The sequence below is a fragment of the Mustela nigripes genome, chromosome 4 (assembly GCF_022355385.1).
Source record: "Mustela nigripes isolate SB6536 chromosome 4, MUSNIG.SB6536, whole genome shotgun sequence".
NCBI classification, from domain to species: Eukaryota; Metazoa; Chordata; class Mammalia; order Carnivora; family Mustelidae; genus Mustela; species Mustela nigripes.
The window spans coordinates 177077131-177103399 of record NC_081560.1 but is presented as its reverse complement, the minus strand read 5'-3'; the positions used below and the strand labels follow the sequence as shown (position 1 = coordinate 177103399).

The 26269-nt window shown below is 34.4% G+C and overlaps 1 protein-coding gene across 3 annotated transcripts in view; it reads right to left on the bottom strand.

Annotated features, from left to right (window-relative positions):
- Positions 1–26269, bottom strand: part of ATRNL1 (attractin like 1) — an 806361-nt gene that overhangs the window by 550886 nt on the left and 229206 nt on the right. For all 3 annotated transcript variants that reach the window (XM_059398662.1, XM_059398665.1, XM_059398663.1), the window contains exon 20: positions 21258–21351. In XM_059398662.1, the coding sequence (XP_059254645.1) occupies positions 21258–21351 (94 nt within the window). The remainder of the gene's footprint in view (positions 1–21257; positions 21352–26269) is intronic.

The following is a 26269-nucleotide window of genomic DNA, read 5'->3' as shown; positions in this document are numbered from 1 at the left end:
AACCAAAGGTACAGAACAGAAATTCCACAAACAAGCTCAACTATCATATACTAAAAATCTAGCATATCATATGATAAAAGTGTATTTTAAATGATCAAAGTAAAGTTTTTTTCATAAATGGTATTTATGGTAAAATACCATAATGGCAAAATATGGTAAACTGGATAGCCATTTGGAAAAATATAAAATCAAATCCATTCCTCATATCAAACACATATAAAAAACTCTAAATGGATCAGAAATCCTAGCATACAAAATAAAACTTTAAACATATTAGAAGAAAAAAATTGCAAGATAGCATGGATATACTGAAAAGCATGGTAAAAGGAAGGTCATTAGTAAAATAAAAAAAATATGACAAATTGTGAGAAAACTGACAATGTATGTAACATAAAAGTGCTAAAATCCTTAATTTACAAAGAACTCTCTAATAATAAGGGAAGGACTGACGATTCCATAGAAAAACTAGCAAAAAACACAGACAATTCACACACACACACAAAGAAATGGTTCTTAACTATGTGAAAAAATGTTCAACTTTACTTACAAATAGGGAAATAAGAACTAAAACTGTACTAAGATGCCCGCTTCTCTCTCATCAGATTGTCAAAATTTTAAAAGTATAGCAATATGCTCTGCTTACAAATGAGACTGTGGGCAAACAGCACTCCTATAAAATTATGAGCTGGTGAGAATGCAAAATGAGAAAATCCCTATGGAGGAGAATTTAGCAATATCTAACAAATATATGGGAGCACTTATTCTTCAACCCAAAAATCCCACTTAAAGGAATTTGAAAGTAAATCACCAGCATTATGAATATATATGAGCACAAGTTTATTTAATACAGCATCATTTATAATTACAAAATATTATAAATGATCTGAATGTCCATGCATGCAAGATTTGTTAAATAAACTATAGTACATAAACATAATGGAGTGCTATACATCAATAAATAAAACCAAACAAATAGGTAATAAAGATCTTTATGACCTAATATAGATACATATCTATGATATGTTACCTTCTGTGTAAGAAGAAAAAGAATATGTATATGTGTGTATATATATATGTACATATATAAGAAACATATGCATGTATATTTTATATATATGTGTGTGTATATGTATATATATATACACACACATATATATATGAATCACAGGAAGGATAAACAAGAAACAATGAAGTCAGTTACCCCCTGGAGAAGAAAGGAGGAAATGGGAACTAATCTCTCTGAGTATATTTTTAAGTACTTTTACCTTTTGAAAGAATGTCAGTGTTCAACATATTCTGAAATATATACATAAAACCAGTAAGAATGAGAAAGAGGAAAAAAACCACCAAACAGAAACTAAAAGAAATGAATCTAATGAATTTCCAATGAATACCATATAGCCATCGTGAAGGGAAAGGAAGGAAGGGAGGGAGGAGAACCGGAGGGAGAGGTGAGGAAGAACAGAAAAGAAAGGAAAGAAATAAGGGAGGAGGGGAGGGAAGAAAAAAGAAGAGGGACCATTCCAAATAACTTCCTAACACAGTATCTGACTATATATCCTCAATCCTGAGCGTGGACGAGTTAAACTTTGGAATCTTTTTAGGTTTGCTTATTAAATTGATACAGACAAAGCAATTCTGAAAGCATTTCTTGTATTAGAGAATTGAGCAAATAAGGAGTGTGTTACATCACCAGAAGCCAGTGCGTTCACTGAGGAAGAAGAGACATACAGATACTAAACTAGAGAAGGTCCAAAAGAACCTTGGAGGGATACATTGGAATTGGAAGTCTAGGTATTAAGTAATGCTTTCTAAAATATGTATATGTGTGTATGTGGATGCATATGTACACATGTACATGAATATATGTATTTATCTGTACATATAAATATTTCTTAGTTCTGTTCACTAAATAGTCCATTAAGATACCTCATTAGCAAAGGACATATCTCGCACCAAGATAATGGCCTCCAATATAATTCTTCATTACAAGGAATCAGAGATCTACAAAAACATGTTTTAAATGGCTGAGACAGGGGTTGCCTGGGTGCTCAGTGGGTTAAAGCCTCTGCCTTCAGCTCAGGTCATGATCTCAGAATCCTGGGATCAAGCCCCGCATTGGGCTCTCTGCTCAGCGGGGACCCTGCTTCCCACCCCCTCCTTTTTTCTGCCTTTCTGCCTACTTGTGATCTCTGTCTGTCAATTAAATAAATCTTTTAAAAAAATGGCTGAGACAGGACAGGTATAACATCAGCCTGGAACATCTTCTTATATCAGAGTAAGGAAGTATTCACAAAATGATAGGTATATGTCACAAAAATACAAGTTTACCTGAAGTCGCCCCCACTAACCAAATCTGGAACAAGTTGAGTGCTAAGTGATTTATCTATGATTGGAGAAAATGGGAATTCATGCGTTCATCCCAATAATAATTAAATGGTGGAGAAGGAAGAGCTCTTGCTAACAGCAGAATTTTAAGAGCTCACTGGTAAATATAGAAGTATGGGAGTTGGTTATCATCATAGTAAAGATAGAGACCAGGCAAGAATAATCAAATATTTCTTCTTATAAACATGAATATCCTATAAGATAAATTTGTTTCATGTCTAATTCATTCAAAAAAGACAAAAGAAAAAGATATCAGGTCTACTTGTCATATTTCTAATCAAAATCCAAGATTTTGCATTCTAATAGCAGAGTTAACACTCTGCTTACTTAATGGAAAAATATATTCATTACAAGGGATGAAATGAAAAACAAACAAAAAAACAACCAAGGGATGAAATTAATGAAATCTCAAATAAACATATAAATGTATATGTGTAAAAATTTTAAAAATATATATAAATGTATCACTTACACCTAATGCTGTTCTATGCAAATGTATGATCCCCCATCTCATTTCCCACATGTCAAAATCAATTAATATAACCACTTATGCAAATCTGTTACAAATATAATCAGCTGTTATATTGAAATGTTTAGCACACCCATTATACATTTTCATGTAACCTACATAATAATGTGAATAGAAATCAAAATTATTAAAACCTGTCAATTTCATTATAGACTTTATACATAAATGAAATTAAAATATCAGAATGGAGTACCTCACAATTATTTTCAACAAAAGGAGAGCAATATTAAGAAGAAAATTTTAAATTCTTTCTTACTAAAATTTTACATATATGAATGTGAAGTATTCTGATTAAGAAAAAATGTTTTAAGATATGTTTTACTTTTTTTAAAGGATTTTATTTTTTTTAATTTATTTTGAGAGAGAGAAAGAGAAAAAGCACAAGCAAGAGAAGGAGCAGAGGGAGAGAAACAAGTAGTCTCTCTGCTGAGCGTGGAACCCAACGCAGGGCTTGATTCCATCACCCTGAGGTCATAACTTGAGCTGAAATCAAGAGTGGGATGCTTAACCAACTCAGCCACCCTCGGGTGCCCCTAAGCTATGATTTGTTTTGTAACAAACCACTGTGTTAAGTAACACAAAAGTAAAATTTCTTTTTAAATAATCTGTTTTTTAAAAAGCCTTAATTTGCATTGTTAAAATTATTTTGCCCATTCAGGAAAGTATATTTTTTCTATGGAAGATTGAGATGCCCCTCCTGGTTTGAAAACCCTAAAAGCACATAAGGTGTGTATTGTATACTTAATACACAAATATATAATTCAAGTAAATAAAAGATTAATTGGATATATTTGCAGTAGTTCTCTATTGCTAAGTAACAAATCACAAAAGCTTAGTAACTTTAATCAACAAAATTTATTATCTCACAGATTTTGTGGGCCTGGAGTCTGCACACAGGGCAAAGTTGGGTCCTCAGATTCTGAGATGAGTTAGGATACAATCAAGGCACTGGCTGGAGCTGGGATCTGCTACATATGGGGTTGGGTTGCCCTTAAAGGTTAGATGGGGTGGGCTGCTTCTAAGCTCCCTCAGGTTGCTGGCAGAATTTATTTTTTTATGGCTATAGAACTAAAGACCTTGGTTTCCCATTTATTATTGACTGAAGGCTGCCCTCACCTCCCAGAAGATGCCTTCAGCTCCATTTATTTCTTCAAAGTGAGGGAGAAAGGGAGAAATTCTCTAGAGCAAAACTTCTAGCATGACACAGACTTAAAGGGGTGCCTGGTGGCTCATTGGTTAAGAGCGTGCCTTTGGTTTGGGTCATGATCTCAGCATCTGGGGACAGAGCCCCACATAAGGCTGTCTGTTCTGCGGGAAGTCAGCTTCTCCCTCTCACTTTCCCTCTAGGTGCTCTCTCTCTCTCTCTCTCTCAAATAAATAAATAAAATCTTCTTTTAAAAAAGGACATACTTAAAGCATATGTATGAAAGTGATATGCCATAATTATATAAGTGATATACCATTATCCTTGCCATATATTCTGGTTTAGAAGTCAAAAATCCTGCCCACACTATACAATAGTGTGAATTCCCGGAGACAGAGACCATTGCAAGTCTGTCCACCATATTTTGTTATACATAAAATTTCTTACCATAAAATATTTCAATATATTTATTTGAAATATGAACATATACTAATCTAATTCACATAATAAACAATTTGAGAAATTAAATTATTTGATGAAGTTCAAACTCAGATTATAGGAGGTCAAATAATGTGAAGGAAAAGTATAGACATAAATAATTCTTTAAACATATTAATACTGAATATAAATTACACTAATATTTCTAATATGTAGGTTAAGTAATATTTTTAACTTCAGAATATTTCTGTATAAGGATTAGATACAAACATTAAACATCTTCAGAAACCTTCTGAATGGTTAATTAAAAACATAACATCAAAGTATTCTGTGTCTAAAGCAAAGGGATAATCATCCTCTTGTTCCAACAAGCAAACTAAGCAAATAGCCATACCTTTTAAGAAAACAGATTTAGACTGAAATATTAGGGACTTTGAAAGGGCAAATATCACCTAAATAATGACTATCACTTTTGTGAATTATCACATTGCATTATAAATATAACCTGTAAAAAGCAAAATGTAAAATAATTCTATATTCTAAGAGCTAAAATATAGCATTTCATCTTGTCCCTATTAATTAAATATTTAAATATACATACATATACATCTTATCATGAGATTATACTTTTTCTACTCAGAAACTTTAATTTTGATATATCATGACAGATGATTTACAACAGCTGGGAATCTGATAAGAAGTTTGCATTTTCCCAAGAAATTATAAAAAGTACACACAAGATAAAACACACTTGCTTTTGTTTTGTTTCTTCTCTAAAAATACCCATTAAAATGTTACATAATATGAAGAAAAATAGGATATTAGGGAGTAGCACAGTATCAATATTAATAACATATTTCTAAGGCAATTTAACTTAAAATATCAGAACCAAAGGTAAGGTAAACCCTCAAACAGTACAGGAGGTAGGCACAGGTTTTAAAATTATAAGCCTGTTTATGGATTTCAGAGACTAATAATGATAAATAGAACTAACCAAGTAAGTTACAGACAACTAAAAAAGGCAGAGTTTACTTTTCAGCTTAAAAGGCTGAAGATTAAGAATGAAAAATTACCAGGCCCAGATGCAGAAAAGGATGGACTCCCTGGATCATCTTAGGAATCCTCTTGTCTCTAATTATGGATAAGGACAATATTTCACAGGAAAATGGATTAGAGTCCAGGCCCACCAAAGTTTGGTGAGCTAAATCCTAAAGAGTAATCTTGGGAATTAGAGCATAGTGAAGCCTTCCAGAGCCTGCAGATCTACTTTGAAGGACACTTATCTCTAAAAGTGATTAAGGTTCTACTGTCTTCATGCACATAGCAGGATTACATTCTTTTTGGAAAAGATTTCATACAAGGTCTCAATCTATAATTAGATTTTGTAAATATGCTATTGAGGACAAAATGAAAAATAACCCGACATGGAAATAGGTAAGAAAACAAGAAACAGGAGCTACCAGAAACAGGGATATGGCAATCCAGATATTATCAGGAAAAAGACACAGTTCTTAAAATAATGATCTTTATTATAATGGAAGAGAAATCTGCCTTAAAAAATAGAAACAATAAAAGACAATTAGAAACTGTAATAGATAAGTTTAAGAATTTAATCTGAAAAAAGTGGGAACTATAATAACAACAAAATGAAAATGCAGTAACCAAAATTAAGAACTGAATGAATGAGATTAATAGCAAATTGGACACAGTAGAAAAGTGAACTGAAAAACGGGTCAGGAGACAGGAGAAAAATATGAAAGAGACATAAAAGATATGGTGTTACTGGAGTCCCAAAGCAGAAGACAGAGGAAACAGAAAACAAGAAACATTTGAAGAGCACTGGCTGAACTTTCTAAAATTCCTGACATGATAAATGAAAAAAATAATTATAAGAAGAATTAAGTGTACCAACAATTTTTGTTTAAAAACAAAAGAATAAAATAGACATAAGAAAAATTAAAAATCTAAATAGTTTATATTCTTTTAAAGAATTGAATAGTTTATATCTTATTGTGAAGAAATAATTAAGACCTTTCCACATAACCTAGGGCCATTTGGCCACAATCGGGATATTACCTAATAATGGAGAAGACAAGGAAGTTTTAAACAGAATCCCCCCCCAAAATCACTAACCATATGGAAAAGACTGATGTTTCAGATTATATTAAAATTAAGAATGTCTCTTCATGAAAGACACAGAAAACAATGAAAATGCAGACCACATAGTGGTATTTACCACACATATCACCAACAAAAGACATGCATCTAGAATGTATAAAAATCATTACATATCATTAAGAATCCAGGAGGAAAAAAAAAACACAAGACATTTGAAAGAGGACAATTTCATAAAAGAGAAAAATTGATCTCTTAAAGATTAAGCACATAAATCTTCGAGAACTTAAATTCTTATTTTTTTTTTTTGAAGATTTTATTCATTTGACAGAGATCAGAAGTAGGCAGAGAGGCAGACAGAGAAAGAGGAAGTGAAGCAGGCTCTCTGCCGAGCAGAGAGCCCTATGCGGGGCTCCATCCCAGGACCCTGGGATCACAACCTGAGCTAAAGGCAGAGGCTTTAACCCACTGAGCCACACAGGCACCCAAGAACTTTAATTCTTAAGAAAATCCAAATACAATATCATGCAATATCAGAATCCTTAAAACTAAAATATCTTTTAATAGCAAGTATTGTCAAGTGCATAGACATTAAAAAAACTTATACAGCCCTGTAAAGGATATAATTTGATGTAATAATTTTACAAAACAGTTAATGCTCTGAAATTGAAAATATGGATACCAAATACATGCCTGGCAAAAATGCACACAGTTGTGAACCAGGAGATATACATGTGAAGAATAATAAGCACATTAATTTTCATGTAAAACAAAAACAAAACTGAGATTATCAAATAAGACATAGGAGAATGAATAAATGAAGTGTGGTATAATAGTGCAACAAAATACTCTACATCATTGAAAAGGATCCAATTACAGCTACCTGGAAGCAACAGCTTAGATGAATATCAAGTTGTTGGGTGAGAAACACAACACAACACAATATAGTCTCAGACTAGAAGAAAATATTTGAAGAAGATGTATCTGATAAAGGACTTTATCTAAAATACATGAAGAACTCTTAAAACTCAATAATAAGAAAACAAATAACCTAATTAAAACATGGGCCAAAGACCCCACACCAAAGAATATACACAACTAAGATATAGCAAATAAGCACACAAAAAGATGCTGTACGTCCTATGTCATCAGGGACACTCAAAGTAAAACAGCAAGATACACACACTGTGTGTATCGACTTTTGTGTGTAACAACCACACACAATTTTGAACAGGCAAAATCCAGAACACCAGCACCAGTCGCTCGTAAGTAGTGGAATATGGAGCAACAGGAAACCTCAGTCATTGCTGATGGGAATGCAAAATGGTACAGCCATATTCAAAGACATTCTCATAGTTTCTTACAAAATTAAACATACTGACAACATATGACCCAGCACCTGTTCTCCTTAGTATTGACCCAAAGAAGGTGAACATTTATGTCCACAGAGAAAAGTGAAAATAAATAATTACCATGACTTTATTCATATCTGCTAAAATTTGGAAGCAATCAAGATGTCCTTCAGTAAGCAGGTGAGTGGACAAATAAACTATGGCACATCCCGACAATGAAATACTATTCAGCGTTAAAAAGAAATGAGCTATTAAGCCATGAAAATACATGGAGGAAACTTTAATGTCTATTATTAAGTGAAAGAAACCAATCTGAGAAGTCTACATATTGTATGAGTTCAACTACATCACATTCTGTAAAAAGCAAAACCATGGAAACAATAAAAGATTAGTGCTTGCAAGGAGTTAGGGGAGACAAATGAATAGTAGAGGCACAGGGAATTTTCAGGGCATTGAAACTACTCTGATACTATACTGGTGGGTACAGTCATTTATACATTTGCCAAAGCCTACAGGATGTACAAGACCAAGAGTGAACCCTAATGTCAACTTGGATTTGGGTCATTTTATTTTATTTTATTTGAGAGAAAGTATATGCGGGAGGTGGGGAGGAGCCGAAGGGGAGGGACAAGCAGACTCCAAACTGAGCAGAGACCAATGCGGGGCTTGATCCCAAGACCTGAGACGATAGCCTGAGGCAAGATCAAGAGTCAGACACTCAAAGGACTGTTCCACCCAGGCACTCTGGGACTTTGGGTTTTAATGATGTGTCAGTGTATGTTCATAAATTATAATAAACGTACCAGCCTGGTAAAAGGTATTGATAATGGAGAGAGCTATGTGTTACGTAAGGGGTATGTGGGAAATGTCTGTACCTCTGTTCAATATTGTTGTGAACCAAAACCTGCCCTAAAAACTAAAATCCATTAAGGACGCCTGGGTGGCTCAGTCAGTTAAGTGCCTGCCTTTAGCTCAGGTCATGATCCCAGGGTCCTTGGATCAAGCCCCGCATCAGGCTCCTTGCTCAACAGGGAACCTGCTACTCCCTCTGCCTGCCATTCCCCTGCTTGTGTGTGCTCTTTCTCTCTGTCTCTGACAAATAAATAGAATAGGTAAGATAGGTAGATAGCTAGCTAGCTAGCTAGATAAAATAAAATCGTTAAAAAAAAGACTAAAGTCCATCAAAAAATATCCACATTGACAAAATCAGTCAATGAAAAGATTAAAAAAATACTAATTCAATGTCTTTAAAATTAAGGGGCAAAGGCTAAAGATAATGGATTAAAATAAAATAAAAATTGAAATTACTGATAAATTACAAAGTATTTCACATTAAAAAAATGTAAACTGAAGAGTGATTAATCTGAAACTTAGTATAGTTAGAGCACAAGTCTCTGAAGAATAAAATCAATCTCTACATTATATAATTCTTTCCCTAGGGAAAAAACAGTATTAATAATTTGGTTATCTAAACAATACTTAATTTTAATTAATTACTAAATATTTTATATTAAAACTGTCATTTAATAACTCACAAATAGTATTCATATATTTTTCAACAAATCCAGAAATAGTGCCTCAATTCTCTTTTGCCAATTAACCTTAATAAGGAAATGATGGGGGGGCGTGCCAGGGTGGCTCAGTGAATTAAGCAACCAACTCTTGATTTCAGCTCAGGTCGTAATCTCAGGGTCATGGGATCAAGACCCAGGCCAGGCTCCAGGTTCAGCAGGGCATCTGCTTGAGATCCTCTCCCTCTGCACCCCCTCCCAGCTCCTGTGTGCATGTACATGCATGCTTTCTCACTCTAAAATAAATAATTAAATCTTTTACAAATTTTTAAAATGATGGGTATATAGTAAGTAAAGAACACTGTTATTTTAGTTAGAGAAACCTAGATGGAAGTTCTACTCTAACAGTAATTAAAGTGTGACCTTGAACAAACTAACTTTTGTAAGTTACCGTGCCCTTAAGAGTAAAACGGGGATAATAATACTACCCACTTTACAAAATTATTGTAGGAATTAAATACAAGTACCTGGCCCAGAGATAGGCATTTGGCGGAGTTCAATATATGTTAAGTATGATGACAGTAATGACACCGATGAAGAAGTAAAAACATAAAAATAAAGGACATTGTATTTGTACCTGCAAATGTCAAAGCAAGACCAAAAGACAATTATTTGAGAAACAGATTACACTGGAATATTTTCAATCATCTATCTTTTTTCCTAGAAGTACGAGTGTTGCACTGAGGCCGCCAGAAATGAATCAAACTGGCAGAGCAGTATATAGCGGTAATTCATCTTAAAATGCACATGATTTGAAATGCATCCATATTTTGATAAAACATCTACACATACACCAGATATATGTTCTACATTAAAATGTTGAAATTTACTGTACTTTAATTCTTCACAGAAGGTTACATTGGAATATACTAGGAGACTATTTCATCCTCTGATATGTTAACATAATTTTTAATAATAAATATAGAATGACCAAAACAAATTGAAAGTTTAAAGTACATTTTTTTCCTTTGGTATTTAAGTCTGTTTCTTTCTGTAATTGTTTCCAATTCCAATTACTTACAATTAGTATAACCTACACACCATCTAGAATTATTCTGACCATCTAGAATTAAAACCACGTAACTCTGCTATGTCTTATATCAATGTAATAATCAAACTGGAGATCAAGGACTATGCTAGTCTCCTAAGAGACAGCCTCCAATGAGAATAGCTCTAATAAAAGAAATGGAAAGTATGCAAAGGCTATAAGAGATGAATGTGGATAAAAGAACAAATTGACCCAAACACCCCACAGATAATTCACTAAACTAATACCAGAAGACACACTTAATCAATACCTTTCATTTAAGGTAATTCAAATGAAAGTGCTTTAATTAAGGATGCCAAGCAAAGTGCCAAAGGAACAATAATTACTCATGGAAGGGTATGCTAACTACTACTAAAAAAAAAAAAAAAACTCTGAAATCTCAGTACTTCTCCACAATAAATGTCTGATTGTAACTTAAGACACAGTCCGGTATGGAGAGGAGGAGTTGGGGAAGACATCTGGCTTCATGCAGTCTTCCGGAACGGAGATGTTCATGAGCTCCGTGATCGTTCAAGTCCTCGTCCTCCTCTTCACTGTACTACTGAATGGGGGCAAAGAGGATGTGTGGCACATAACTTTTTAGGGACCAGGCCTGGAATGATGGACATTATTTAATGTTTATTGGTCAGAACCCAATTACATGACCTCCAACCTAACTAACAGTAACTAGAAAACAGCCTGGCTGTGTTCAGAAAGTTTACACAATTGATAACTAAATGAAATACTATCTAGTGCAGTTCTGGGGCTAAGAAAGACGAATTGCAAAGCTAACAGATTTGGAAGTGTGTTCCTACAAATCCAAAAGTTTTAAATGCAGGAAGACATATTCCAAAAGAACCCAAACATATTCTTGACACCAGGGGTATTTTTTACTTACGCTGGACTTCTTACCAGGAGAGCACCTTCCTGGAGAATTGGAGGTAGATAGTATTAAATCTGTTTTCACATGGGGCAAGATTAAACTGAATTAGCAACCTGTTTGCTCAACTGATATGCTGAGATTTATGTCTTTATGGTATCTCACTGACAGAATGTTTCTGAAATAAAGCAAGCATAGGTGTTCCTCAAATATCTTATTTCATAGGTATTAAGGCTGCGTGGCTCATTGGCACAGATAAACCATTAAGTCAAACTATAGTTGTGACTACAATGGGCAAAAATGAGGTGGAAAACATAAGCAATATTTAGCATTAGTATGTGAAGACTGTATTTACCATCTGTTTATCCAATCTTGTTTATGAAGCTGATAATCGATATGCAAATTGATATAGTATAAAAAGGTAGGTTGTACAGCAAATGATTCCTTTGTATTTTTTTGTTTAATAACAACGGAGATTAGGGCACAGTGATGAAATAGGTACTGTACTTCCTCATTCCCAATACAGAAGACTTTTAAAAGTGACAAGAGAAATCGGGAAAAACAAAAATCCTAAGATATTTATTTTACAAAGTCCCTGTTATGTGCCAGAAACTAGTCTAAAAAAGAAGGCACAAGTTTGATCTTCCTGAAATGGAAAAGGCATTGACATCTTCCTCTGCCTCTTTCCCACAAAAAAAAAAAAAAAAAAAAAAAAGACTAGATATAACAAAATAGAAAAATACGGAAAAATAGGTAATAATCTTAGACATCACTGGCCTAAAGGTAAACTAGGGAGGAAAAAGTACTCAGAAGACTATCCTCCTAAGGGAATATTTCCCAAAGTACATAAAGGACTATTACTTCACAGTCACCTAGAATACTTGTAATAAAGCAAAATTTGGGTCCCCAAGCTAGAATTCAAGTCACTATATTTCCAAAGATTTCTTTTTCACACTAATTTTGAGAACTAGTATCTTGAGCCTAACATAAGAGCTATGAAAAAGCCATAATCAGTGAAAAGTTTATAAGGAAAAGAATATTCAATTATGGATTAATTTATTAAATTAAAAGATCCTGCTTAGTAATAGTGACCTATATCTCATATAATTATTTTATAATTCCAAATGTTTTTGAGAAATTTAGTCTTCAATTTATTGTGGGAAAAAATAAAATATGATTCTGGACAAACCCATTCATTTTCATTAATCTACCAACATGGTATCTAACAATCCTATCAATATATACAACCTTCTCAAGTAGTCAATAAATTGCTCTAAGATCTGATGTGGAATAAATGAAATACCAAAGTTCTTTGGCTAAAAAAAACACAAACTGATGAGGTAACTGGTTCTCAGTGGAGATAAATTTTAGGGTAACAATTATTTATCTCCATAATTATGGATTTCTCTTCTTTTTTTTAAAGATTTTTTGGGGGGTGCCTGGGTGGCTCAGTGGGTTAGGGCCTCTGCCTTCAGCTCAGGGTCCTGGGATTGAGCCCCACATCGATCTCTCTGCTCAGTGGGGAGACTGCTTCCCCCTCTCTCTTTCTGCCTACTTGTGATCTCTCTCTCTGTTAAATGAATAAAATCTTTTTTTTTTAATTTTTTATTTTTGATAAACATATATTTTTATCCCCAGGGGTACAGGTCTGTGAATCACCAGGTTTACACACTTCACAGCTATTTGACAGAGAGTGGGCTCAAGCACTGGGAGTGGCAGGCAGAAGGAGAAGCAGACTCCCAGCTGAGCAGGGAGCCTGATAAGGGACTCAAACCCAGGACCCCGGGATCACGACCTGGGCCAAAGACAGATGCTTAACTGACTGAGCCACCAAGGTGCCCCAATAATTATGGATTTCTAATAGAACGTACTAAAAGGGCTAAAAAGGATGCCAAGGATTATAGACATCCTGAGTGCACAAGGCAACTCCACAAAACAACAAAAAATAATTGATCCAAAACCCATGTAACTTTTGAACAACATGGCTTTTTGAACCATGAACAGGATTTTTTTGTTCATAATTATTTGAATCTAGAACTTACATCCATTTTACATATAAATGCAGAGTAGCTTTGCATGTTTACAACATACACTGAATTTTCTAGAAATGCAACCATGTGACTTGAAAATATACCATATACAATTCTGATTAGAACTTAACAAAAATGTGTTCATCATGTCAGGAAATTGCATCACAGCTATGTACAATACACATCTTTGAGTACACCATATGTCTAGAAAATATCTGAGACTCCTTTTAGTAGACTATAAACCAAATATTATTAGTCATATCAACTTATTAACAGATTGGATTTCATTAATAAAGTGATTAAAGTTATATTATTTCTAGCCAACATATTTTTTTAATTTGTAGCACCAGCACAAAATCTTTGTGGTAGAAATCACACATTAAAATTATTTACTTGGGGGCTGACAATTGTTTTTCAACATGGGACTCATAAAATGCTCCCAGAAGCCTACAGTCTAACTCCTTTTGCTCTAATATTACTGTATCTTTTTCCAATCTGTCATCTATTTCCTAAAATCAATGAAATGATATAGTTTCCAAAGTCTTTTTAAATATCAAAAACTGAATGAATGCCTTGACATGTGATGGGCTTCAAGACGGAAAATATATTTTCCGTGGCATTTCATCATAATCTTGTCCATATTTTAACCACTCAAAGATCAGCTCATACTTAAAATATAATACTTCCTCATTTTCTCCATTTCAACAGCCTGTTATCTGTCTTGGCATGAGATCTCCAGTTTCTGATTTACTATCTTGATTGAGTTCAGAGTGAATGAAAGGAGTTTCAGAGACTTCTTCCACTTGGCCCTTTCTGCCTTAACAGCTCATTTCTCACAGATCAAAAATAATATGCAGTTCTACAAGAGGCAACATATACCCATTCCAATTATGCACTTAGAGACAGGGAAAATTACCACAGAGTGAGTCTGCAGACCCAATATAATCAATTAAATAGATTTATACCAAAATTCAATTTATTACCTAGTCCCCATAAGTTCCCATTTTTACAAAGAGGCTATGACTCTTCATCTCTAAATGCCAGGAGCACTCCTTACTTTTCAAGATTATTAATTATGAAAATCCATAAAGTTCTAGAGAACATTATTCCATCCCCATTGAGAATCATTGACCTAATAATGTTTTCCTCTGCCCAACCAAAATACTTTGACCTTCACATTTACTGTCTACAAGACATAAGAACACTTTACTGACTTGTTGGAATTCAGATATTTTCTGGTAATCAGAAGTAGATTAGTTTTCAATGTGGTGTTCCATGATTCATTGTTTGTGTATAACACCCAGTGCCCCACGCACAAAAACTAATGAAGCACCGTGTGGGGACTAACACAACAGAACAAAAAAAAAAAAAAAAAAAGTAGTAGATTAGAAAAGGTCTAATCGAGGGCCAATCCAGAAACATGTTTTTGGTTTTTTTTCGTCACTTGCAGTTAAGATAAAAATTGTCAATGGTGTCTTAAGAAGAACTAACACAACTTCCTAAGATACATGGTAGCAATATTGAAAAAAATTTTTAAGCAAATAAATTAATGATATTTTTGGTACTTGATACCAATTCATATACCTTATCCAAAGCCCCTCAGAAGTATCTTTGTGCCTTTTCCCATGACCAATTATCTACTAAATGAGTTGAGGTCCCTTTGGAGAAACAGTGGAAAAGTATTTATTGTGTATATCGATGAGATGGTACAGGTGCTTCTTTTACTTTATTTGATGGGTGCTGGGAACCAGCATTTCAGACTGGAATCCTAAGAGTGAAGATTCACAATTTTCCATTGGGACAGCTGACATCAACCTTCTGCTTACTGGTTCATGATTTTTTTTCTTTTTCTGGTAATTTAAGTCAAACAATAATCTACTTGGTTGCCAAATTAGTTCATCCCTCAGAACTCACTTAGGCATTACCACAAATTCTTGCCAACTAACACATCCTGTTAGCCATCTGGTCTTGTTAACTGTTAAGGTAATTAAGAGTTAGGTACGACCACCCATCCTTTACGATTTTGGAATCCTAACATAACCACGCTGATACTAGGGAACCCAATTGACAGGTAATATTTTCTCTTGTCTACCATGACAACAGCCACCACTGAGTTTCAAAGACTCCAGAGTTCCCCTTACAACTGTACTCTTTATTGTCTTAATGAAGAAAGTGCTCTGGAAAACCTCCAAGAAAACAGAATCAATTAATAGTCTACCGGATATTATGTAATATTTGTATTCCAACATATCCAACTTCCTGAGTTTCCTGACTCCAATGCTCAACATTTCCTCGACAGTTACAGCATCTCCTCACCTATATACTACAGCCAATCAGCATGCTCACATTTTAAAAACCCATCAGCAACTACAGGTGTATCACTAAGGCATGAAATCCTGGATCATAGGAGAGTGATATGATATCATCAATAAATTCTCCCTTCTCCAGCCTTAGATTTCACACTCCCTAATCCCAAACCCTCAAGGTAATTCTCATATACCCACTGCTGGTTCCTGTCTCTGCATATTGCTCAGGCCCTGCAACTTTTTCAGTGGCAAGCTATCTCTTACCTATCTACAGCAGAGACTGTGTCTTCCCAATCATGCTACACTGAGACCTGACACTTATTACTGATCTGGAGACAATAAATGGAGGCAGGGTGCACTCTGGAAGAAGACAAACATCTTCTTATGAAACATAAACATCAGGTGAAATCTTTGCATTGTTGCCAGGGAAAGGGAAGTGACCTTACTCTATCAAATGACAGAAGAGTATGACTTCTACCCAGGAGTTTTCCAGGGAATGAATCTAGGATTCAAGACTCTGAGGTCACACTTAGAAGTGTCCCCCCTGTATGCCTCAAACTCCCACTCGTTCTCACCAGGCAGTGACTCTAGCATGGGTAACCTGTCATGGCTCATCTTTCAGTTTCATTTGCAGCCAGCCAAACTAGTAATTAAATCCCAGGCATAAATTCAACATACTCTGCTCTCTATAGCTATCGAAGTTAAGGTTCATCAAATGCTGTCATGAAGACCAAGTGATATTCACAGGATGCCCTGAGTTGATGGAAGTCTCTTTCTTTAAGGCTTTATGACAGTTAATAAAAGCCAGCCAAATCCACAGTCATAGTTATGATCCACCCTGCCAAGACTTTCAAGTGCTAAGGTTGCTGCACAAACCAGCACTTCTCCTCCAGCCTATATTTCAGTCTATCAAACACAGTTATATTCTCAATAATCATCCTATAACACACCAGGATAACCACTATCACACTTACTGTTAGCATTACATAGTGCTTACTGCCCCTGGTAAGTCTTCTAACCATAAGATCCCCTGATGAAGGCCTGTTACCAAGAGCCACCTTCAGGAGCAACTGCTTTAGCTGGAATTACCTCAGTAGCAGATGCCAAGGTAGGATGGGGGTGCTTGCCGAGGGTAGTCATCTCAGGAAGCACTGTGACACAATGGGAAATGCAGGATAAACACTCACCCTTCATTGGTGGAGGAGGACCCATTTTGGCATAAACTATCTTATATTTCCTGGTTGCACTGGGCAGAAATAAGTATCTCTGGAACTGAAAGAGGAACAAAGATTCTCCTACTTTATGTGGAACCCTGGAAAGGACAGGAAACTGTCCCTACAGCTTTGGTGAAAGTATGACAGCCAAGGGAGTTATTAGCAAGATATATCGTAAGTATCTGCCACAACATTTTATCAAAACTTCTTTTACCATTTTTATTTTATTAAAATAAATTCTCTCCCACTGAAGAACACTAGTGTCTATCACAACGGTTGTTATAAGGTTGAAGAAAAAAAAATTAACTACTGACCTTCCTTACACTATTACATTGAACAGGAATTTGAGTGAGTGAGAGACACTGCATTTCACAGAATGCAAATATGCATGACCTTCACACTGTAAAACTGATACATGTTACAAAAATAATATATTGTGTTTTCTTTGAAGTCAGCATGTTACTCCTCAAAAGTAAACAAGTGTCGTAGAGAATTACATATTTATCTTTACATATCATTACATATTTATCTTACAGTTCATATCTCCATTAAATAATGTTTTAAGTGACCATTTCTGAGTTCCAGCTGTGGTTTAGGTCAGAGCCAGAACCCTGGCAAGGCAAATAATGCAGTGCTTCTTTGAATGAACATTTTGGCCCCATTACTGAAGCCCTGTTCACCCTGTCTGCTTCTGCTATTCCCCTTCCCCCAGCTTACATCACAGGAAATGCATTCTTGAAATATTCTCCATTTTCTTCCTTGAGCAACTGGTGGGGTGCATGGGGAAAAAATTCTAGAAAGAGCCCTTGGGGGACCCCAATCCCTGTGGACCCCCACCAAGAGCTCTACACTCTACTGCCCGTCCAAACTACAACAGCAGTCTATCAACTACCTCAGCTCAAGTCTTCTACGTTTCCAGTTCGTTTCACTGCAGGTAAGCCAGTGTTCCTGTCTCATGTCTCCCGGAAAGCTCTGGTTTCCCTTCAGACTTTTGGCTATTTGTTTACCCTGTAGTCTCGGTTCTGCAGTGATTTCCAGAAAAGTCATGGATTTTCAGTTTTCCCAGCTCTTGTTTCTTTCATTGTAGGGGTCAGAGCAATGCTCTTGCCAGCTGTCTGTGTCCTTGAGCAAAAGCTTGAAATGCTATAACCTTCTTCATTTTCACTCCCTTGTTTTACTGATAAAGTTTCTCCTTCTGTTTACTATATTCTCCACCCAGAATATTTCACCTCCTCCTTCAAGTTCCAGCTCAAGTATCCTATTCTCAAACTTTCCTGATCCCTCCAAGGTAAATTAATCCTGCCTTTTCAGTACTCCAGCAAAATGTTCTTCATTCCATTCCAGTATAAATTTACTAAACACTTACACTGTGGTACAGATGACATGGTCCCCAGAGAATTTCATTCTAGCAAAGGTTACAGGCGAGTGCACAGATAATGCAAGGAACACATTAACATACAGGAAGAGAATGCATTTTAGTTGGAAGAGGTTATAAAATTTTAGTTTGAGGAGGTATAAATACACAAGATGTGATGTCCAACTATAAATTTAAAGTCAAACAAAAATCATCCTGTGAAAAGGGAAAGGTTCCCAAGCATTTCAAATCACTGAAACAGCAAATTAGTATATTACATTTTGGCTGGTGTCTCCACTGTTAGCCTGAAAGATACTTTCAGCAAAAACTATGTGATATTCATCTTCATTAATAGTATAAGCATTAACTTAATAATTATTTGGCGATTTGAATGACTAGCTTTGCTTCCTAATAAGAGTGTTTTTTTTTTTAGTATAAGCACACTGTTGAAAATAATTGCTTTAAGAATGATGATCCTATTTTCAGTGCCCTGCACTCAAAAGCCAAATAAATAAAACAAAGAAAAAATAATGAATATAATTCTATCTAGAAAGGCTATATACAAAGTACTGTACAAATTAGTATTCCAATTTTTCCCTTGCTTACAAAAATCATAAATAAGAACTAAGGCAAATTGTACTTTCATCATTCAGAACTATATAATTTATTTTTCTACTATTTCATACATATGCCAAATCCTGTTACTTTGTATTTCTAAAGTGATAATCCCATGATTTCAATGAATTAAAATACTGCTCTCACTAATCTGGAGACAAAAGCATCTTACTAAAATACCACATCACAAATTATTATAGATGGTTATATCATTTAAGTAAAAATACAGTACAAATTAAAGATGTCAGTTTTATTTGATGCAATAATCGAATCTTAGAACAAAAATAGAATATTTCTTCTCTATGTCCAGGACCTGATACATAATTTGTGGCAGAGGGAGGCAAGAAGAAGTACAAAATAAAAATGTAAGGCTCTTGCTAAAAATTTATTAAGAATTTCAAGATGGTGATAGCAGTACATTAAACCAAGCACGATGCCCTTCTAGACACACACCCAAGAAGGTGGCCCTACTTATGAATTTTGTATTCAGTGAAATATTAGAAGTATCGTCTGTCTTAGAACACAGAACTCTGATTTAAATCCATTGGTCTTGAGACAAAAACAGCTTTCCTTAATAGGAATTTCCCTAAGATCTTGTGCTTTCACTTCCTTTTATTAAGTTTAGAGGCTATGGAGAAGAAATAAAAACTAGTCTGTTCACTTTCTCTGAACTTGAAAACCTATGACACCTCAGTGGCTAGTCAAAGATATGTTCTTCTAACTTGAAATGCTTAAAATAATTCTACAGCAAATACTATATTTGTTTTAAACAAAAAGAAATAAACTGATCATTTTCCATGGTTAACAGACTTCTCTGGATATAAAAGTTTTATTTTTTTCCCATGGAAAATGTTCTTTATTTTGAAATTAAAGTGAAAAAATATAAATGAATAAAATACAAATGCATGTGGAAAGTGCTAATGTGCCTAATGCTTCATAATACATATGGTCCAGATAAAAATTAAGAGAAATACCTATTTTGCTTATTTGTTTATTTATGCATTTATTTGCCACCCTACAGTACACCATTAGTTTTTGATGTAGTGTTCCATGATTCATTGTTTGTGTATAACACCCAGCGCTCCATGCGATACGTCCCCTCCCTAATACACATCATCAGGCTCACTCATAACCCCCAGAACCCTCAGTTTGTTTCCCAGAGTCCATAGCCTCTCATGGTTCTTCTCCCCCTTTAATTCCCCCCCCTTCATTTTTTCTTTTCCTTTTCCTAATGTCCTCCATGCTATTCCTTATGCTCCACAAGTAAGTGAAACCATATGATAACTGACTTTCTCTGCTTGACTTATTTCACTCAGCATAATCTCCTCCAGTTCCATTCGTTTTGATACAAAAGTTGGTATTCACCCTTTCTTATTTTTTCATAATTTTATAGTTATTATAGAGTTGATGATTTGTGTCCAATACAGTACATTTATACCTAATATAGGTGCATATAGACAACTCCGAAACAAAAATTATTTTAATATTATATGTCATATATAAATTAGAAAAAATGAATGTTTAGGTACCATGACACAACTGCTTTTTAGGGTTATTTTCTTGAGGGGGAGAATAAATCTTGAGAATAACAATTAAATTATAAGAAGACAAAAATCATTCACAAAACTACTGAAAGCAGGGCGCCTGGGTGGCTCAGTCATTAAGCATCTGCCTTGGGGTCGAAATCAAGCCCCACATCGGGCTCCCGGCTAAGCGAGAAGCCTGATTCTCCCTCTCCCTCTGCCTGCCTGCCACACCCCTGCTTATACTCTCTCTCTCACTATCTCTCTCTGTGTGTCAAATAAATAAATAAAACACTTTAAACAAATATTGAAAGCGAGTAAAAAAGGTGGGTTCATGTTTAGTGAAAGAGTGAAAAAGAAGTATAAGGAACCACTTAAAAAGCTTAAATAACTACAATTATAATTAATAATGACAGATTCAAAAAAAGGCAAGAAATATGATTTTTTACTTAACAGGCTATGGAGGAAAATCATAAAAATATAATGAAAATTTAATGTATGCATTTTTCAAAAAAATTAAGAATGTTTCTTTTTTTAGAGAGATACCAAAGCAAAGATATTCTATGGGTTCTTTTAAAGCCCCCGCAAAACTACCATTTTTAAAAGGCTTAGGTTTTTTATGAGAATTGATAAAATGCAAGTAAACCTAGTTTACAATAATATGGGTTGCTTAACTAGCACAACACTAACCTTAAAAAAGGAAAGCCTGTAACAATTAGTTTATAGCAAAAGTTCAATCTACAAAAAGTTCTAAAAGTCATTTTTACTTACAGTTGGCATTGATCACCTTTGATTCCTTTCGTTGTGCAGAAACATTTTCCTGTGTGCATGTGACAAATGTTTGCATGGCCGCTGCATGTACAAGCTGTAAGTCAAAACGAAAATGACACTGAATATTCTCCATCACAAATATGCATCAAATTTCATTTAGGGCTTTATTTTTATACCATGTATTTTCCCCTGTCCATCCAAAAACTAGAGTTACCTCATAAGTTATTTTTTTATTAAAGGGAAGTAAATTCACTTATTGAAAAATTTTGTGAAACTCTTTAAAGACTTTGGGGTATCCTGAAGTTAAGTATGGATCCAAGTATTATTGCATTCTTCTTTGGGCTCCTCTCCATTTCTAGTTAAGCAAATGAATTTCAAAGAGCTTAAGAATTTTGGAATCAAAGGCTTAGATTCAAAATGTACATCTGTAATCACCAGCTACCTTGGGCAATTTATGTAACTTCTCTGCCTTAGTTTATTCATCTGCAAAAGATAATAATAATGATGATGATGATGATGATGTTTCGCTCTTAGTACTGATGTGAAGATTAAATGATATCGCATATTTTTAAATACCTAACACATATCGAGCACTTAATAAATAAAGCTATTACTTCTACTACTATTACGTTGCCCAAAATAATAAAAATATAGCTATAAATCATGTAAATAAAGCATGCCTCTTTATTGCCCCAAATAATCTTATCTTGCTTCTGAGATCACTCTGAGTTTTAATATTCCACAATATTAACTGAAACAAACAGGGGACTCATTTCATTTTATTATTTTGCATTCCTTGTTAAAGAGTAGCATTCCAATTATTTGGGACACAAACTCCATACTTATTGTGTCCACCATCCAAACAACTGGTAAGTTCTATTTCAGCATGCACAATCTCTCTTATATCTGCACAATCTCTCTTATATTGTGATAACCACTGTATTTGGTGGGACAGCATATGTCATTGACATATGTCAGTGTCACACACTGACACTGTATTGTGTCAGTCCCAATCATATGTCACATATCATAATACATAACATAACACATGTCATAATCATACAGTCACATACCTGATCTACCATCAGTTATTTCTAGGCTACAATGCGTTTGGCCAATCCTGAGACAGCCTAAAGAGACCAGGTCAACCATGCTACTAGCTCTTCCAAAAACTTCAGTGAGATCGACCATGTCCTACACACCTCCAGCTAGTTAAACCACTCTCTGATATAAATGAAACAATGTGGTTTTTTCTTGGTTCACATATACATGTAAAAATAAGTGAGTTTTGATCAAAATATAAAATACTCTAGAACAGGGGAACCTGAATGGTTCAATGGGTTAAGCTTCTGCCTTCGGCTCAGGTCATAATCTCAAGGTCCTGCAATCGAGCCCCACATCGGGCTCCCTGCTCAACAGGAAGTCTGCTTGTCCCTTTCCCTCTGCCTGCCTCTCTGCCTCCTTATGATCTCTCTCTGTCAAATAAATAAATAATTTTTTTAAAAAATACTCTAGAAACTAAGCATCTTGCTAATTGTTTATGATTATTTGCTTTGAAAAATATAGATGATTAATATAAAGTAAATAAACACACATATAAAGTAAGTTTTGGTACTAGATAGATTCTTAAGAACGTGGTTTTCTGGCTAAAAGAAAGTTCTACATAAAAGTACTACTTTTTTCTTCCTAAAGAATATTTAAATAAATCAGCATAGTTTTCCTTTAAGCTTGTAGAATTAACTATGGAAACACATGGTGTGAGAATTACAGAAATGAATCTACGGGACTCTAAGATATATTGATAACATGTAATTTCATAAATAGTAAATGAATATACCATGATATCTTAATATTAACTTGCAGAGGTTCATATTAATATTGTCTCATAGTCAGAACTTCACTAAAAATAATGATGCATATTAATATTTTAAAACTTAGATAAACATTTTATTTACCCTTTATGGCAGAACTAAATAAGAGTTATGTTTGCAGAGTTCCTTTGAAGAATTATCATTGTATAGTAGCTTTAATAATTCCTGAGACCAAAAAAAATTGTGTTAAAATGCCTTTTAATGTAAGCCAATTTTGAGAGAATTCCCTTGCGGTTCTGTATGTCAGGTTAAAATGGCACAAATGTATTTCAAATTCAATTGTTTAAAATTTACACTTCATGAAAGTGTTGAAATTACTCTGTTGTCAGCATCTGAGGTTATCTTTTTATGCTGAATAAGCACCTATGAAATCATCATACAGTGGCCTCTTGTTTGGCAAATTTTATATGATGATGATTTTATAGCCTAGACATACACTGAAGGGACATTTTGTGGTCACATGTTATTTCTGTTCCCCTACAGTATAAAGTTGCAATATTAACTTATAGCCAAGACTGAACAATAAGGATAGAAAAAATAAAGATGCTCTAAGGCTTATTCTAACAAGTTGTACATGAAAAATATATAGAAACATGAAACCAAAAATGGTAGTCAGCATTGGTGGGACTTGTTTCTAAGTCAGCTTATGTGTCAAAGTCCCTTCCATTGCTAGATCCTTACTATCTGTTGAATACCTATAACAATAATTTCTGGAAATTAGGAAATCGTGTCCATTTAATATGCACTGTATACATCTAGTGTATTATACTTGATATTTACTAGATCTGCTATACATTATATTTCAAGGGAGTAAGAATTCTGACAAAGGCAAATGTTCAAATAGCTGAACTAAAATTCTATTCAAACTTACATTTTTACTTACAACTCTAAACCCAAATTTTCACTGATGCATGGTTTATGAAAGAAGGGAAACAGAATATAGCTGCTTCTTTTTTATATAAATAAACATGAAATGCTGATACCAACATCATCTTAGCAATCTGAATTTTCTCATCAAAAATGCTAGAACTAGGGGTGCCTGGGTGGCTCAGTGGGTTAAAGCCCCTGCCTTCAGCTCAGGTCATGATCCCAGGGTCCTGGGCCAGGCTCTCTGCTCAGCAGGGAGCCTGCTTCCTCCTCTCTCTTTGCCTACCTATGATCTCTGTCTGTCAGATAAATAAATAAAATCTTTTTTTTAAATGCAAGAATTATAACTATTGCCATGTCCCTGTTGAGAGAGTATGATTTTTTTTTCCTACTGAAAAACTGATAGTTCTCATAATTAAAAATGGGCCATCAATCGGACTTACAGAAATTACTTTTAGTCAGGATATTTGACACCTGTACTTGCCTAAATAAAGAGTAAGTAGTAAAACTCAGTTATTCAGCCCTAGATCCAGTATTTACAGAATGGGATGGGGGTATAAGGCACTGCTTTAGAACTGTAATTAAGATGGCAAAGAAGGAATGCCTGGATGGCCCAGTCAGTTGAGCGTCCAACTCTGGATTTCAACTCAGGTCATGATCTCAGGGTCCTAGGATAGAACCGCTCAACAGACTCTGTGCTCGCCAGGGAGCCTGCTTGAGGATTCTCTCTTAGTCTCCCTCTGCCCCTCCAGACCTCCCTCTGCTTGTGTGCTCTCTCTCTCAAATAAATAAATAAATAAATCTTTAAAAAAAAAAGTGACAAATAAGGATCCAGAACTTAAGTAACTGGAACCTTCAAGCACATGGCACTATTTCAAGGATTTCAGTGATAGGTTAGAAAGTCATAAAGTACCAACAGGACTTTAAGATTTATATTTTATAGTCCAAAGCTGTTCAACATATTCAAAAATGGAGAGAAGAAACTCTAACCATCTATTTTAACTATATCCCTGGGGCCAAATCTGGCCCAATTCCTGTTATTGTACAGTCCATAAGCTAAGAATGGTTTTTACATTTAAAGAATGGTGAAGAAAGAGAAGGAGGTGAAGGTGGAGAGAAAGGAGAGAAGGAGAAGGAGGCAGAAGAGGCAGAGACAGCAACAGCAGCAAGCATAAGTAGCCCACAAAAACCAAAATTTACTATTTAACCCTTTAGAAGAAAAAAAGCATGCAGTCCCTGATCTATAATCACCAAGCCTGCAATCACATAATTTGTCAGCTTTCCATTCTTGTTTAATTTTAAAAACTGAAATCATATTTAAAACAATTAGGTTTTTTTCCTAATAGAAGAAAGGTTAAGCAAAAACATTAAATATTAAAAATATTAAAATATTAAAAATGTCACCAAACTAAATTTTAACTCAACTTCTAAAAATTGAATTTCTAATAACCTGTGTTTACTTTTATAAAAGAATAACTTTAATCTTGCTTCAATATCTTTGATAAAAGAGTAAACCTTCAGTCATATTTTATTTTCTTACTCTAACTGGCTAGTTTCTTGACTGCTGCTAATGACTACCATTAAAGTATATAAATCCTTTAGAATTGACTTCTTATACTTTATTTAATCTGTTTCTCATTCATCTAAAAAAACAACAAAATACCAATACCTGGGCTATAAATGAGACTTTTAAGAATGACACATTATTAAAAGCTATTCACAAATATTATTGCTTGCCTCAAGTTCAAATTCTTAAATTCCAAGTGACTGAATCTTTATTGTGTCTATTTTGAATCTGCATTGTTTTCAATGAGATTACTTTATAAAATTGCCTTGAATAGATATTAGATGATGAATCAAAGAATCTGAAAAAATGTTGAGTATTATGTTACAAAATGTGTTTTATATTTTGTAACATAATAACAATATTTTGTATCTATATATGACTGTACTATTTCTGATGTATTTTCATACACATTACTTCTTTAATCTTTTACCTCACATATTATACCCATTTGACAGAAGAACAGCTTCAAAGAAATGAAAAAAAAATACCAAGTTTTTTCTGGGAATAGATAAATTGATAACGGTCATCATATAAAAAAATAAACAGGCAGGAAGAGCCAGGAAAACACTAAAAAAAGAAAAGCTTAAAAAACAAAGAACCAGCCTACTAGACATTAAAACATTTATAAGCCCTCTATAATAAAACATTGTAATACTGGAGTATCAAGAGACAAACAGATATGTAGAGTAGAATAAAAAATCCATAAG